We start from the raw sequence: 14,390 nt of genomic DNA, 5'->3' as shown, positions 1-14,390 counted from the left end.
CTCTGTCAGGGCTGGTGGCAGATTCTGGGCCTGCTTGGGTTTGTTGCTTTGTTTCTGGACTCAAACCAAAACAAGCTGTTTGGGTTTCAGGGGTTTCCAGTGCAAAACGGGGAGTTTTAGGGGCTTCAGTGGACTCTGTATCAGCCATGACCTTAAGCCAGAATTGAACTCTGCTATTATTGCTGGGGGTCTGCCTTTGTGAACAGCACAGCATGGTGCATATTAAGAGTTTGGCATTGTATGCAAGACAGTGTCTTTCTGTAATGAACAAAGAAAAGGCTGGTCTTGCTGCTCAGGAAAACTGAGCGACGGGTCTAGGAAGGAAATAACACTAAACCAGTGCAAGAAACTTGTGTATCATGGGGGGAATTCTCTCCTCTCCTTTATGTGAAGCTGCTAAGGTAATTGCTAATGAGGGGATGTGTGGAGCTGGCTTCCAATCACAAGGTCTCTTGTCTTAGATGGAATCCCAGCTTTACAGGCACCGGGGATTTTCGGATAGTGTGCAGCACTCGGCAGTTGCAGTCCGCTTCCAGGTGAGCAGTGGGTGACACCCTGGACATGGACACAGCTCAGCTGGCTTGCAGGAACAGCAAGGTCCTCCCACCTGCGGGACTGATCCACCTCTGCACCTGAAATCCCTGCAGCTTCTGGCCTCGATTTTAGGGTGCTTGTGAATACAAAGTAACCCCAGAGTCCCAGTGATTTACAGCTGCAATAAGAAAAATCTCGGGTGTTAATTGCACGTCTTGGGCAGTAATGGCAACCAGAATTTCAGACCACCTAGATGAAATTTACATCTCCTCACCCCCAGAGTATGTCCGGTGGTTTTTGCACCGTGCAGTTTTCCAGGTTCATGGGATCGGGCCAGATCTTTTCAGCTTGGCAGTTGTTAGGAGCCCATTTTGCAAGCAGCAGCATGTTTGTTGCTGCAGTTGTCACTGGAAAATGATTGCTCATTTCAGCAAAAAATGAGGGAAGAGCTGCAGAGGGATGCTGGCCTTGGATGACTTTCCTGCCCTACTCTGAGATTCCCATCATGTTGCTGCTAAAGAAGGTCAACTTAAAACAGCCTCTCATTTTTAATTGATTTATTGTTGCTGTTATGCTTCATGGCCATGTGTGGAAATACACTGTTCCAAAGACTAATTTATTCTGCTGAGTGGATCTGCAAAGTAGCATTCAAGAGTCATTGCTCCAGTTAGTCTGGAGATTGTTTTGCATGAATGACAGCTCCATTTTTGCTGTGCTTTATGTTTGTTTATTTTTATCGACCTGGACTATTTGGTGGTATTCTTCTCAGCGTTTTTCAGGATTATTTCTAAATATTTTCATGTGGTACCTGAGATGGGAGTCTTGGATAAGGAGATCTCAACTCCAAAACATATCTTTTTTCTTTTTTTTAGGGCCAAATAGATGAAATGACTCTCAAACCCCCTGTCATTATGCAGGAGGAGCAAGTTAGAAAGCCAATACCATTGCTGCAAGTGCCAGATAGGGCAGGAAAATTGTACACAGAGGTGCTTGTGGTGCTGGGCCTGTCCTAATTATAAGAGGCTGTTCTGCAGTCAGGCTTTCATCTCCACTTAAGTGACCTCTTTTCTTTGAGGTAAGCTAACAGCTGCTTAGCAAATGTAATTTTTTTAATTAGAATTAACATGTCAGTTGCTGTGTTTTTCAGATATCAGAAATGGACCTGAAGGCCTTTGGAGGTGGCATTGATGTTAAACCTGGAACACCCCCAGTTACTGGCAGGAGCACTACCCCAACCTCCAGTCCCTTCCGGTAAATCTCCCTTAAGCTCAAAATTCCTTCAAACCAGAGCTAAAAAATGTACCTAGTCATGCATGAGCAGCCTTTTCTGGAAGGTGTGAGGTGAGGGGCCTCTGATACACGAGACACTGCTTGATGTGAGCTCAGGAGCAGCATTCCAGTAGGTCATCACATCTGCTGTGCTTAAGCAGAAGGAAATGGCTCTAAAATAAAAGGTGAAAAATACTTTTTGGGTAAATGAAGCTAAACAAGAAGTGGCAGGGAAGGTGTAGTTTGGGATAAAACTGTAAGACGGTTTATCTGAATTGTGGTGTTCAAAGTAAAAAAAAAATTAAAGGCTGAGACAGCAGTTGTGGCAACAGTTCTGTTAGAGGGCTAAATATTGTTGCCAAGTCTGTAAGCTGCTCACAAGTGCAATTAATAAACAAAACAGACTCCTTTAAGCTTACAGAATACTGGTGTGTGGAGCTTAGCTGGTGTCCCTGCCACTGGTGCCACTCTGCTCAATTTGCCAGGAGTGCATCACCCACACCCTCTGCACAAGAACTCTGTGCAAGGCAAGCTCTGTTTCCTGAAGAAGGTTGTTCCCTCTTCCTTTTCTGTTCACTCTTTTCTCTTTGAGGGCTATTTGCTGCCCTTCCCCCAGGTAATCAGTGAAGCTTCATGTAATTCCTGGTGATTCAACACCTTGGAGGTTTTAGTGGAGGGTCACGTTCTCAGCCAGATAAAACAGGGAGAGCATTTTCTGTGAATTCTTGAAATCCATTCAAGTGCATTTTGACACACAGGACAGCAGGTCAGAGTAAGGCAGCTGCACGTTCACTGCCTGTTGGGACAAGCTCTGAACTTGCCATGACAGAACAAAGAGTGACTGCAAAGGACTGAGCATAAGATAGCAGGGATGGAAACTACATCTAACACCACAAACATCACAAATCTAACATCGGTGTTCGTGTCACGAGTATTTGGGGGAAAGGGCTCTTTCATACAGACATGCCCTGGACCCTCTTCGTAGCCTAAATATTTCTGATTATGCTTTCTCTTTGAATTCTGAAGTTCTGAGGTTTTTTGCACGTAGAAGCTTCTATATGGAAAGTTTCACACTTTTTTTTTTTTAATTCAGAGATTCATTGTTCCCCCCTCCAGTGCTGAATTTCTAGTGAAGTTGTAACTAGGGGCAGAAGCATCCTCTGAATGAAAGCAGTTGATTTTAACTGGAGTTCTTTCTTTTAGGGCCAGTTCTACAAGTCCTAACAATCAGTCCAATAAAATGAACAGCATTGTCTACCAGAAGCAGTTCCAGTCAGCAGCTGCAGCTGTGAGAATGACACAGCCCTTTCCTGCACAGTTTGCACCACAGGTAGGTGATTGGTGGCTTCCTGCAAACAGGTTTGTTCCTCTGTATCACCTGGTGGCTCTGACTGACTCTGTCTCCTCAGGCTTTGTCATGGGGAGATACAGAATGGAATCCTTAAAATGAAATTGTTTAAGAAACACGATTTCAAGATCAAAGCAAAAAATTACCTCTCTGATCTTGCTTACAAGTAATGCTGATTTCGTGGTGTTTAATTTTGAGTTGTGTGCACACTGAGGAATTTAATGCAAGCTGTGAGTGATGTAGAACAGATGGTGGTGTGGCTTCCCCAGGCAGCTGTAATGCACCTCATGCTGCAGAAACAGGTCCTTTGCCTGGGGAAGTGGGAGAAGCTTCGTGTCTCAGAAGGGTCCCAGTGCATATTTTACACGTGTAAAGACAAGGCAGATTTGCAGCTCTGAAGTATGGAAGGAGCAGTTCAGGTTGGAAAGGATCTCTGAGGTCACTCGGTCCATACAAGGCAGGCCTGATGGCAGAGGGGTTGATCTGCTTTGGCATTCCAGGGAGCACAGCTTACAAGGGTTGTGCATCTCTCTTGCAGGTGACTGGAGCCAGGCTGCTAGGGAGTGTGGCCTCTCTAAAAGCATAGCACATTTCTGTCTTCCTTTTAGCATTTGGAGTGTTTGACTGCAGGACTTGAGCTTTGATTTCTGGATTGTCACTGGCAGGGGCTGCCTTTCACCACTGCCTTGTGAGAGTCTTCTCCCTGCTCACAAGCTGGGTTGAAGTTGTTGGTGCTGCTGGGCTGTTTTGCTTTTGCAGTTCAAGCCTGTTCTTTTGACATTCATTTCATAGCAGAGTAGCAGCTTTTTCCCCTTTAAGATAATGCCAACGTGCAGTCGAGTTGGCAATTTTCTAATTGAGAAATGTCTCTCTTTGTCGTTTTTCCCCCACTTAGATCCTCTCTCAGCCTAACCTGCTCCCTCCATTGGTAAGAGCCCCATTTACTAACACCTTCCCAGCGCCTGTTCAGAGGCTGCCGGTAGTTCTGCATAGTCAGATGCCGTCTCAGATGAGCACAGGCCTTATGAGCCACCCTCAGTTACCACGTGTGGCCAGAGGTCCTTGTGGATCAGTACCTGGAGCCAGAGGCACTCAGGCCCAGGCTGCGCTGAAGGCTGAACGAGACGTGAAGGTCAGTATGTGAACAGCAGTGCTGTTACCAGCAGTTCAGTCTGACAGCTCCCAGGGCAGGCATGTGTCTGCAAGTTGTGGCTTCAGAAAGTGCCTCTGGACCCCAACCAGCAGCCAGGCTCTTAACAGACCTTCTCGAAGCCCTGGTTTTTTTTTTAATAAGAATTTTAGACTAAAATATTTATAGGGAATTCCTGTCTGAAGTGGTCTCGTGGTCAGCAGCTGTGGAGGAGCCAGTGCTGCCCAAGGCAGAGTGAGGTGTCAGGAGCCTGGTTCTCTTTGAATGGGCAGTGAGGCTGCACACCTGGCTGTTAGCTGTCCCTTCACCCCCAGCTCCTCCTGTTCCAGCCAGCCCCACTCCTTGGGGACTCTGGAGAGTTTTTCCCCATGGTTTGAAGTGCCTGTGGTGAATGCTCTGTGCTAGAATGCAGGCAGTACCTGGAGCACTCTGCAGAACACGGGCTGCATTTCAGAAGCAGGTGATGACAGTCACCCTAACTTGTTACAGCACTTTGGGACCCTTCAGTTCGAGGCAAACTCTTCTTCCAAGGCAAGACTGCAGGGTGGGACATGTGTGTAGGGACACTGCTGGACACTGAGCCTGTCTGCTGTAGAAAAGTTGCTTGAGCAGATGGTGCTTAGGGGCTCCTTCGTCTGCTGCCATTGCTGTAACCTGTGCACTGAGGTGTCAGAGCAGGAGAGCGTTGTTCTGGTTATGCCTGGAGGGGGGAGGACGGATTAACCCTTCAATTCCAGGTGGTTGGTCTATTTCCTACCACCAGTTCATGCGGCCTGTGGATGCTTACCAGGTGATGATTAACACATTGTCCTGAGTGTGCACTGAACGTAGCCAGTCAGCGCAAAAAGTTCTGGTGTCTTTAATCTCCTGCAAACACTGCTGAGAGCTGTGAGAGTTACTCTGTCATGCTTGGCTACTGGTGGTCAAGTCATCCAGCCTTAACCTCAGGGGATGGCTGAAAGGTTTCAGGTTTCCATCTGGCTCCAGTGAAATCAGGCTGCTGCTGCAGTCTTGCAAACGAGAGTTCACAGGTTTGTTTTCTGTTCTGTTGCTGCTTGACTTACTTGGAGCAGCTACAAAGTAGGAGAGCCAAGGCCTCTTGTTCCAGACTTTTACTGTTTTGTCTCCCCGTTGTTGTGTGTATGTGTCCCAGCCCCGTTTTTTGTAAAAAAGCAGAAAATATTCAGAGAGGTTTAGTGCCTGTATTGTAGTTGGGGTTCCTTGTCTTCAGGTACTCCTTTCTAATTTGAAATAAAAAGGTGTTTGACTGCACTGGGCTTTATTGTTCAACTTCTGAATGATTGAACTCTTGATAATCTGCAGTCTGGGCAGGACAGACAAGTGCTTGCTCTGAAGGGTCTGATCAATATCAGAACTGTATCTGGAAGGTGTCACAGAGGGAATTGCACAGGTGCAGGTCAGGGCTGCTGGCAGGATTCAGAGGAGGGAAGGAAGGCAGGCAGGCAGTTTGTGCTGCCTGGGATGAGAACCTGCTCAGAGCGGGAGGCAGATCAGGCTTGAGCTCACCCAGAACACAGCTCTGACCCCGGTTCATTTCCATCCCAGCTGCAGGCTCAGTCTGTGCCCAGAGCCACGGGAGGGAACAGAGTGCTCAGACTGTGCTGCTGGGAGCGAGAGCCCTGTGCTCTGCCGGGGCAGCAGCAGCAGTGACAGCCGGAGTGGCCCTGGGGCCCAGGCACGGTGGTGCAGGCACAGCTGCCTCTGCTCCTGGCTGGCCTGTGAGCAGCTCGAGCTGCTGCTGCAGTGCTCGTACTTGTACAGCTCTGCAGTAGCAGTGGCGTGAGAATAGGTTGGGTAATGCTTCAGACTGTTGTCCCTGATCCTCTTTTTCGGGGAAGGATTAGGAAAAGCAAGGGAAGCCTAGGCATGATGTTAAACTACTTCTGAGGAGCCGAGCACCCAGACATCGTGACATCAGGGCAGCATCAGGATGGACACTGCCTGTCTGGGAAAACATGGCCACTGCGGTCAGTCCTTCCCCTTTCGTATGGGAAATGCTTGTGAAGTCACTCCAGTTCCGATGCCCTCTCTTCAGTAAACTTACTTTCTCCCTTTCTTAAGGCAAAGCAAAGAGCAGAGGTCCTTCAGTCCACCCAGAGATTCTTTTCTGAGCAGCAGCAGCAGCAGCAGAACAAACCCATAGGAGGCAAAGCCCCCAAAGTGGAGGAGAACGGGAGCAAACCCAGCGAGGCCATTGCCGACTCTGCAGGAGTCTGCCAGGACAAAGGCGAGGAAAAGGCCACCCCCGCACCCGCTGCCACACCGAAACCTGTTAGAACTGGACCAATCAAACCTCAGGCAATCAAAACCGAGGAAACAAAATCTTAGAGGCTGTGTTCCCGTGGAGGGGGGAGAGGGGAGGGTGGCCGAGGTGTCAGCAGCGTCAATTGGTGGCCCGAAGGATGAAGAGCAGCCTGCTCTCCCTGCCGGGCTCTGAGCAGCCCCACGGGGCGTAGAAGCCAGCAGCAGTCGTGGTGCCAGCTGCTGTGTGTCCAGCTGAGCCCCAGGCTCTCGGGGCTCGCATCTGCTCTAAGCATGAAGGCTGCTTTGGGGTGTGCACGTCCCACACGTGCGTGCCCCGTTTGGCTCGCACCCGCCTGCTTCCCAAAGCCACAGCACGGAGAAGCAGCAGCGGTGGGGAGGCATTTCCTAGCTGACCCGATGACTTATTATTCTCTTCAGGCTCTGATCTTCAGCTGCTATTTATCTTTTTATAAACCCCTGAGTATGAGAACATGCAGATCTGAAGATGGTGCTGGGCCAAGTAATGTGTGTTAAGTTTTTAGTGACTTAAGAAGCTTCTATCTTGTATAAACAGAGGGATCCGCGCATTTGCCACACGAGGCTTAACCTAACGCAGAGTAACGCTGGCAGTGTTGGATTTCCCTCTGAAGGCAGTGCTTTGCTGGCTGCTGCTGCTTGGATGACAATTTACTGCATTTAGATCACCACATGAAAAAGCTACTTGGCCACCTGTGTCCTCTCCACCCGCTGCCCCCTCAGTGGCTCTCACCCCTGGAGTTGAAGGTTCGTTGCATCAATAGTCAGATTTGTTCCGTTCACCCCTGTCCAGCTGTCTTGATATGATGCGAGTGGTCCCTAAACGGTTTCCAGTTTCTGTCTGTAACACAGCAACGAGCACTTAAACTGTGCCACGAGAATAAAAGAAACCTTATCAGATTAACGAGAGTTTTATCTCAAAGGTGCATTCTTTATATCAGAGCTGCGTCGCACCACCTCCTTGCCCACAGTGTGCTGGAAAGTAGAATCAAGTCAAATAAATGCCTTTTTAATTGTATCCTCTAGTATTCTAGCTGTAGGACAGTACTGTATGATACTTCTGTGAATGTAAGATATCCTGTACCTGCTTATGATATGTAGTAGTGACTGTGCTATACTGGAGCTGTTTTTAATAATGTTATTCTAGAGGTTTTTTTCCAGACAATGATTGAAAAAGCTAATAAAAAGCACCAGGTACCACATCAGTAGCAGAATTTGCTGGTTTTTTCTGGGAATTTTTTTTTTCGTTTTTTTACGTTTTTTTGGAAGGAAGAGTTGAAAGTCTAATGTGTATAATTTTGTTCAAATGACTGCAGAAGCTGGAAAGGCTGTTGCTGCTATTGATGCCTAGTGAATCGCTATTGGTTATCTTTTTATATAAATATATATATAATTTGAATTTTTGGAAACTAGCTGTGATGTCAACTTTGGAAAAAAGTATCCCACTTGTAGTGTGAGTTGGCATTGTACAGAAATTAACAGCCATATTGGTCTAGAAATGTTAAACTTAATTTTTTTTCCATTTGTACAGGGGTAACGCACTGTATGAAATATGTACGGTCTTATTTACATGGGTTTGATTACAGAAACTAATAAAGTATTCTCTAAATAAAGCCCCCGGCTGCTCTCGTGATTGCTGCAGGAGGGGAGCGGCGCTCCCAGGGAAAGGCTCCTGAAGGAAAGTGCTCCCAGAAGCTCCTTTGTGTATCCTGGCACTTTCCCAGCCTTTCTCCAGCCAAGGGCTCGCAGGACGTGGCCACTGCTTGCCCCAGCAGGAACCTGGGGGTGTTGGCTGGGAAATCCATCCCTAGCTGATGGAGCTGGGGGGTGTTCCCAACAGGAGCTGGGATGATGCCACTTGTCCCATCAGCCAGTGAGTGACAGTGATGCCTTAAGGTTGAGCTTTCAAGTTTTCCAGACTCTGTACTGCATTAGTTTATAACTCTGAACTTCATATCAAGTGTTGGCAGGTTCTCCTCACAGCTCGGTCACACAGAACAATCCTTTTCCAGCCCCAGAACCAAGGGCACCCTTGCAGCTCCAGGCCCAAAAAGTGCAAACAGCAGGGAATGGAGGAGAGCAGACTGGGAGGATGGGACTGCATCACCTGGAGCTGGAACTGGACAATGAACCCCAATGTGGAAATGGACCAAAACTGATAAAAGTGTGAAAACTCATGACCCAGGGTCCATCTTGGGTGGAGCCACAGCCGGGCTCTTGCAGTGCCCAAGGTGTATCCTGTGAAGGCCTCTTAAGAAATCCCTACTTGATTCCTTTAATAAATCCCTACTTTGTTCCCTTAATTAATCCCTACTTGATTCCTTTAATAAATCCCTACTTGATTCCTTTAGCTCTGCCCAGCCTCTGTTCCAGGGAGCCTCCCAAGGCATCACAGCACCAGGGGACAGGCAGGAGTTCAGGGAGCCCTGGCCTGAGCCTTCCCTGCCCCTGTCCTGGGCTGTGGCTCGGGACAGGCAGGACACGCTCAGCTGGCCACCAGAGGGAACTTGCTTCCCACAAACACCAGGAACTTCGGGTGTCGCTCTCTGGGAAGTAATTCCTGCCTGGGGAGAAGGTGCTGGCTGGCTCTGCACCTCTGAGCAAAGGGAGGGTGCATCAGGAGTGTTGGGCTGGCTCTGCAAGCACCTCCAGGAGCTGGGCAGGTTGACCTGCAGTCAGAGGTGTCGCTGCCAGCCCTGGGGTGGGTTGGGAAGCAGCAGCTTTGGGCCACCAGAGGAGCTGGAGTCCTTTCCTGCCCGGGTTGGTTTTGTTCAGGATAAAACTGCAGCAATATGGAGTAAATCAAAAGTGCTGGAATCCACAGATGTAGCCGTGGGCAGAAGGAACCTCTGAGCAGGTCACGTTTGGGGTAAATCACCTTTTTCACAAGGATCTGTATGAGCACAGCTGCAGTAAATACTTGGAAAGGAGGGTGGACATGGGGCACTGAGTGAATGTGGACACTGCTTCCATCTAGAAATGTGCTGTAAAAGCTGTGGTGATGTCTCCCTGCTTTGAGGTTGTCTTCAGACCGTTTCATCTTAAAAGGACACCCCCAAAAATGGGAACTCATTGACCAGAGTGTTCTATTTTTAAGAAGCGCTGCTGAAAGGATTCATGTTCAATTCTGTAGTAATGCAGCCATTGGGAAGTCAGAGGAATTTCCCACAGTCGGTTGTGGGACTGTACCAGGCTCTGGACTATTTTGTGCTCAGAGCAGAACAAGGGGAGTATTTCTGCTGAAGTTTAATTAAAGTAAATGCTTGGGCATTTTGTGCCTCCAAATAACCCAGGTTTGATGTGTGCCTCTCCCAAACCCCAAACCACGCCAGCTGCCTTTGAGGCTATGTGGAGCTTTCAGTCATTGACCCCAGCTGATGGAATATTTTATGACATTTAATCAGATAACTTTGCTCCTGGCTATTTACACTGGAGTAGCTCTTGCTTTTTTTTTAATTTGAATGGGATCTGGTTTGTAATCTCTTTTCTAGGACTCTGGTCATCAGAAATAATTGTGCTGAACCTCAGAGAAATTAGGAAACAATTTTGTTTGGGGAATTCAATTTTTTTTTTTCCTTAATGATCTTGAGGCTGTGTAAAGGTCGTAGCTTTTCTCCAGGGCAAGAGCCCGAGGGGGGTTAAATGTGCCTGGGGCCAGATCCAGCAAGCCCCCTGGGCTCAGGCTGGCTTCTTGCTGGGATGTGGGCAGGGAGGGCTTGTTTTCCCAAAGCCTGTTAAGTAAAGCAGTGTATTCAGCGCTGTTCAGCTCCAGCCCAGCTTTCTGGAAATCCTGTGTACATTGGCTTGTCCTCCTTTATTTTCTCAGTCAATTAGAGATGGACTTCCCGGCCTGAAAAGGCCCCGGCGCGGGCGGGGCGGAGCTGTCTGCCCTCGGTGGCTGGGCTCAGCGAGGTGCTGCTGCTCCCCGGGGCTCTGCACAAACCGTGCCTTTCATCCCGGGCCTCGGCTCACTCCCCCGGCAGCTGCGGGGTGAAGGGGGACTGCAGCCTCGCCTCCCATGCTGTTTTGGGACAGAAATGCCCTTCTCCCATCCTTGGTGGCAGGTTTGCTGGGCACTGCTGGCTGCAGCCTGCTCGGCTCTCCCCTGCCCTCACCCACATCCTGCCCTGGCCCCGGGGCTCCCCAGCTCTGGCTGTGACAGTGACAAGGCTGATGTGTTCCTGACCCTCCTGGGGCCATCACTGGAGGGGGATGCTTCCACTGGCCCTGGCTCAGGTGAGATTCCCAGCCTGGCTTTGGGCCTGCCCAGCAGCAGGAATGGATCTTTCAGCCTCCTCCCTCTTCGTGCTGCCCCCCCTGCAGCTTACCAAACATACCTTACACGTATCACCTCACTTTTTACAACCGTCTCGTATTTTTCCAAAACAAAGCCTGGGGATGATGGATAAACCAAATGCTTCATTGTGATATGCAAACATACAGTGCTGCTACACTTAAGACAACAGCGTTAGTGTCAGGAGGACAGCAGCGGGGTGAAGCATCTCACTGAAAATCCCTGCAGGGGATCACCACAAGCGTCCCACTGAGCTCTCTGTCCTTTTCCACCGCTCCAATAACTGGTGTACTGCTGTCAGAAACTGCCTTCCAAAATGTGGCATTTTCCTGCTCAAGGCTTCACAGGTCCCCCCACCAGCACCTCCAGCCAGTAGGTGCATCAAGAGGGGCACCACCACACGCCTTGGAAAACAGGCTTGGAAAGACGAAGTGCAAGGCAGCAGAGGTGCTGGGCAGTGTTTATTGGGCCAGGACCCTATGCAGCCCCTGGGGAATGTGGTTGCTGCTGCCCCAGGTGCCAGAGGGGGAAAGAAGCCTCCCTCCTCAAGCCTTCTACAACAAACAGATAAAACAGTGTGTATTGGGCTGCTGTGGGGAGAGCTGCTGGCCTGGGATGGCTGTAAAGCTGAAGCACATGGCTGGAAGGGCTGGGCACCCGAGAGGCCCCCTGGCTGCAGGGTGCTCTGCCAGCACTCCTCACCCCTGCTCTCTTGGCTGCTTTTTTTTTTTTTTCCCTCAATAAAACAAGGCTTGTGCAATGTGTGTCTGTATTTTCTGCTGCTTTTGAGCCTACTCGATTTTTGGAGGTGGCTGAGCTCCAGGATGCCCTTGGGCACTGGGAGTGTGGGATGCCAGTGGGATCTCTGCATGAGAGCTCTGCAGGGCTGGAGCCTGGAAACAACAAACCCTGACCCCACAGAGGGGATCGCTGCTCACAACTAGAGAAAAACGTTTATTTTAAGGCAGGATCCTCCTGCACAGCCCTTCTATACCACCTTTCCTGAGCCCTCCCTGCTCCACATTCGGGGTGGCCAGGCTGGGTGCTCAGGGAGGGGCTGGAGCAGCTCAGGGCTGGGTACTGCTGGGACCCATCGGAGACCCACCGAGGCTGGCGAGAGGCATTTCCCTGCCTCTGCCGGGCTCTGGAGCAGTGCCTCGTCTCTCTCTGCGGCACTTGAGCACAATGCGATGTGGCCGGGCAGCGTGCGGCCCCCAGCATCACCCCGGGCTGCGTGAGGCGGCGCTCCCGGCAGTGCCGGGGGAGAGGGGGAGGGAAGCAGGGTGCCAAGGCACGCACCAAGGTCCCGGGGGCTGAGCCGGCGCGTCGCCAGCCTCGGCTCACTGCCGGGAGAGGCGGACGGGGTAGGTGACCATGTTGAAGCTGTCCCAGGCGAAGAGCTGCCGCTCGGCAGGGTTGTAGTCCAGCATGCTGAGGTAGCGGAAGCGGTTCTCGAAGGGGATGCTGAGCGCCCGGCTGGTGCCCGTGGCGGTGTCGTAGGCGAAGTTGACGGTGGCGTTGGGCGCCGAGTAGCTGCTGACGGTGTAGAGGGTGCCGCAGATGAGGAAGGAATTGGCCACCCCCCGCTTGCGGATGTTGGTCTCCCAGGTCCGACGGATCTCCAGCGTCTCGGGGTCCAGCTTAGAGAGGACGATTGCTCCCCGGGCCTTCTCAGTGCTGTAGATGACCCAGAGCCCCGTCTCATCCACCGCCAGGTCGATGTCGGTGTAGCCCCCCCAGGAGTAGGGGTACTGCCCGTGGTAGCCGGCGCCGGGGATCTCCCTCTCGGCCGTGATGGTCTCTCCCCGCAGGTCGTAGCGGGCCACGGAGCGGGACTGGCGGGGCTGGAAGAAGAGCCCGCCGCGGTAGATGACGGCCCCCGTGCTCTCCAGCGGCCGCGGCAGGATGTGCACCTTGGCGGGGTAGCCCCGGGCCAGCTGCTCGGCCTCCTCGTACTGGAAGAGCTGGCGCACCTCGGTGCCCACGGTGTCCACACGCCAGGTGTTGTCCCGGGTGAAGGGCGGCACGGGCTCGGGGTCCTTCATCCACACGCCGTACTTGCCCGCGATGGAGTCCGCCCGGCCGAACACCACGGGCTCTCCCACCCACACCAGCTGGCCGCAGCCTGCTCGGGGACAGGACGGGACACAGAGCGGTCACCGCCAGCCCCTCGTGAGCGGCGGGACGTGGGGCCGGCCCGGCGGGCCCGTACCTGAGTCCTCCTTGCCCGGGCGGCCGAGCGCCGTCTCCTCCAGCAGCCGGGACACGGGCACCTCGCTCCTCTCCGACTGCAGCTCCTGGTAGCTCAGCGGCTGCGGCTCCCAGCGCGGCGCTGCAGCGGGGTCAGGCACAGCGTGAGCGGGGCTGAGCCAGCCACCCCACCGCCTGCCTGCTCCTGCCGCCCTCGGGGGGCTCCGTGCCGAGCTCCTGCCCCCGAAACGCCGACGCCTTGGGCAGGAGCCCGGTGCCCCCTCCCACTGCAGCAGGGCACATCTGTGACCGCTCTCTTTGGGGAAAACTCCCGACAGCCCAGATTAGCACGGTACCGTGCATCCCCCCTCTGCTGCGGGGCAGGCGATGGGACGAGGCGGCGTGGGGAGGGAGGAATGGAGCAATGGGCTGCGACCTCCCGGCAAGGCTGAGCCCAGCAGGGTCCCCAAAACTGGGGGGCAGCAGTGGGCGCACAGCACGGGGGCCGCACGGGACTCGGCCAGAGAGGAGGAGCCGGCGGCAGGGACGCACAGGGGAGCCGGCCCCAGCACTTACCCTTGGCGGGGGCACGCAGCGTGTCCCGGCCGGGCCCCTCTCTGCCGGGGGGGCAGCGGGCGGCCCGCAGCCGGGCGATCTCCTGGGCGCTGCTCTCCAGCCGCCTGCCCAGCTCCTCTTTCTCCCGCTCCAGCCGCCCCTTCTCCTCCTCCAGCCGGGACTTGGCCCGCAGCAGCTCGCCGTACGCAGCCTCCAGGCGGGAGGCCGCGGCCACTTGCTGGGGGTCCCGTGCGCCCCCCGGCTCGGCTCCCCGCGGCCCCGAGCCCGCCGCTCCTCGCTCCCGGCTCTCCAGCCGACTCAGGCGGGCGGCGAGGGCGGCCAGCTCGGCGCGCAGCTCGGGCACGCCGCCGGCAGCCTCGGGGCAGGCGGCCTCCACGGGGCTGGCGACCGTGAAGGAGTAGGTGCAGTGCCCGGAGCTGTCATGGGCACGGCGGAGGAAGGCGGTGTCCGCCCGGCCGCTCAGGGCCACGGAACCCCAAAGCAGCAGCCAGACCCCCAGCATGGCCCCGGCGCCGCCCCTCTGAGCGCGCCGGCCACCGGCGCTCGCATTTATAGAGCAAGAGGGTCGGGGCGGCGGGGGCCGGGCGAGCCAGAACCCTCCAGATGCCTGCGGGAGCACCGGCACTGCCCCGCCGCCTCCCCGGGGCCGCTGGCCGAGGCCGTGTGCCAGGGTGACGCCGGGCCGGGCGGGCGGGCCCGGGGCCGACCCCACGGGGGCCGCTCGGGGC

At 53.4% G+C, this 14,390-nt stretch overlaps 2 protein-coding genes across 11 annotated transcripts in view; one reads left to right on the top strand and one right to left on the bottom strand.

The window, feature by feature from the left end:
* Positions 1 to 8,215, top strand: part of PRRC2C (proline rich coiled-coil 2C) — a 69,412-nt gene extending 61,197 nt beyond the window's left edge. For 8 of the 10 annotated variants that reach the window (XM_038145203.1, XM_038145206.1, XM_038145210.1 and 5 more), the window contains 4 exons: positions 462 to 536; positions 1,682 to 1,785; positions 3,007 to 3,133; positions 6,384 to 8,215. In XM_038145203.1, the coding sequence (XP_038001131.1) occupies positions 462 to 536; positions 1,682 to 1,785; positions 3,007 to 3,133; positions 6,384 to 6,650 (573 nt within the window). In that variant the 3' untranslated portion in view covers positions 6,651 to 8,215. The remainder of the gene's footprint in view (positions 1 to 461; positions 537 to 1,681; positions 1,786 to 3,006; positions 3,134 to 6,383) is intronic. The other 2 variants (XM_038145207.1, XM_038145205.1) reach the window with 1 other exon arrangement.
* Positions 8,216 to 10,958: 2,743 nt separating this feature from the next.
* Positions 10,959 to 14,349, bottom strand: MYOC (myocilin). The gene is made up of 3 exons (XM_038145213.1): positions 13,663 to 14,349; positions 13,109 to 13,228; positions 10,959 to 13,021 (listed from the first exon to the last, which is right to left on the bottom strand). The coding sequence occupies exons 1-3, from the start codon at positions 14,162 to 14,164 to the stop codon at positions 12,237 to 12,239; spliced, it is 1,407 nt and encodes a 468-aa protein (XP_038001141.1). The 5' UTR covers positions 14,165 to 14,349; the 3' UTR covers positions 10,959 to 12,236.
* Between the last annotated feature and the right edge of the window lie 41 nt (positions 14,350 to 14,390).

This window comes from Motacilla alba, chromosome 8, assembly GCF_015832195.1.
Source record: "Motacilla alba alba isolate MOTALB_02 chromosome 8, Motacilla_alba_V1.0_pri, whole genome shotgun sequence".
Classification (NCBI taxonomy): domain Eukaryota; kingdom Metazoa; phylum Chordata; class Aves; order Passeriformes; family Motacillidae; genus Motacilla; species Motacilla alba.
The sequence above is the reverse complement of the archived record's forward strand: the minus strand, read 5'-3'. Positions and strand labels throughout refer to the sequence as shown.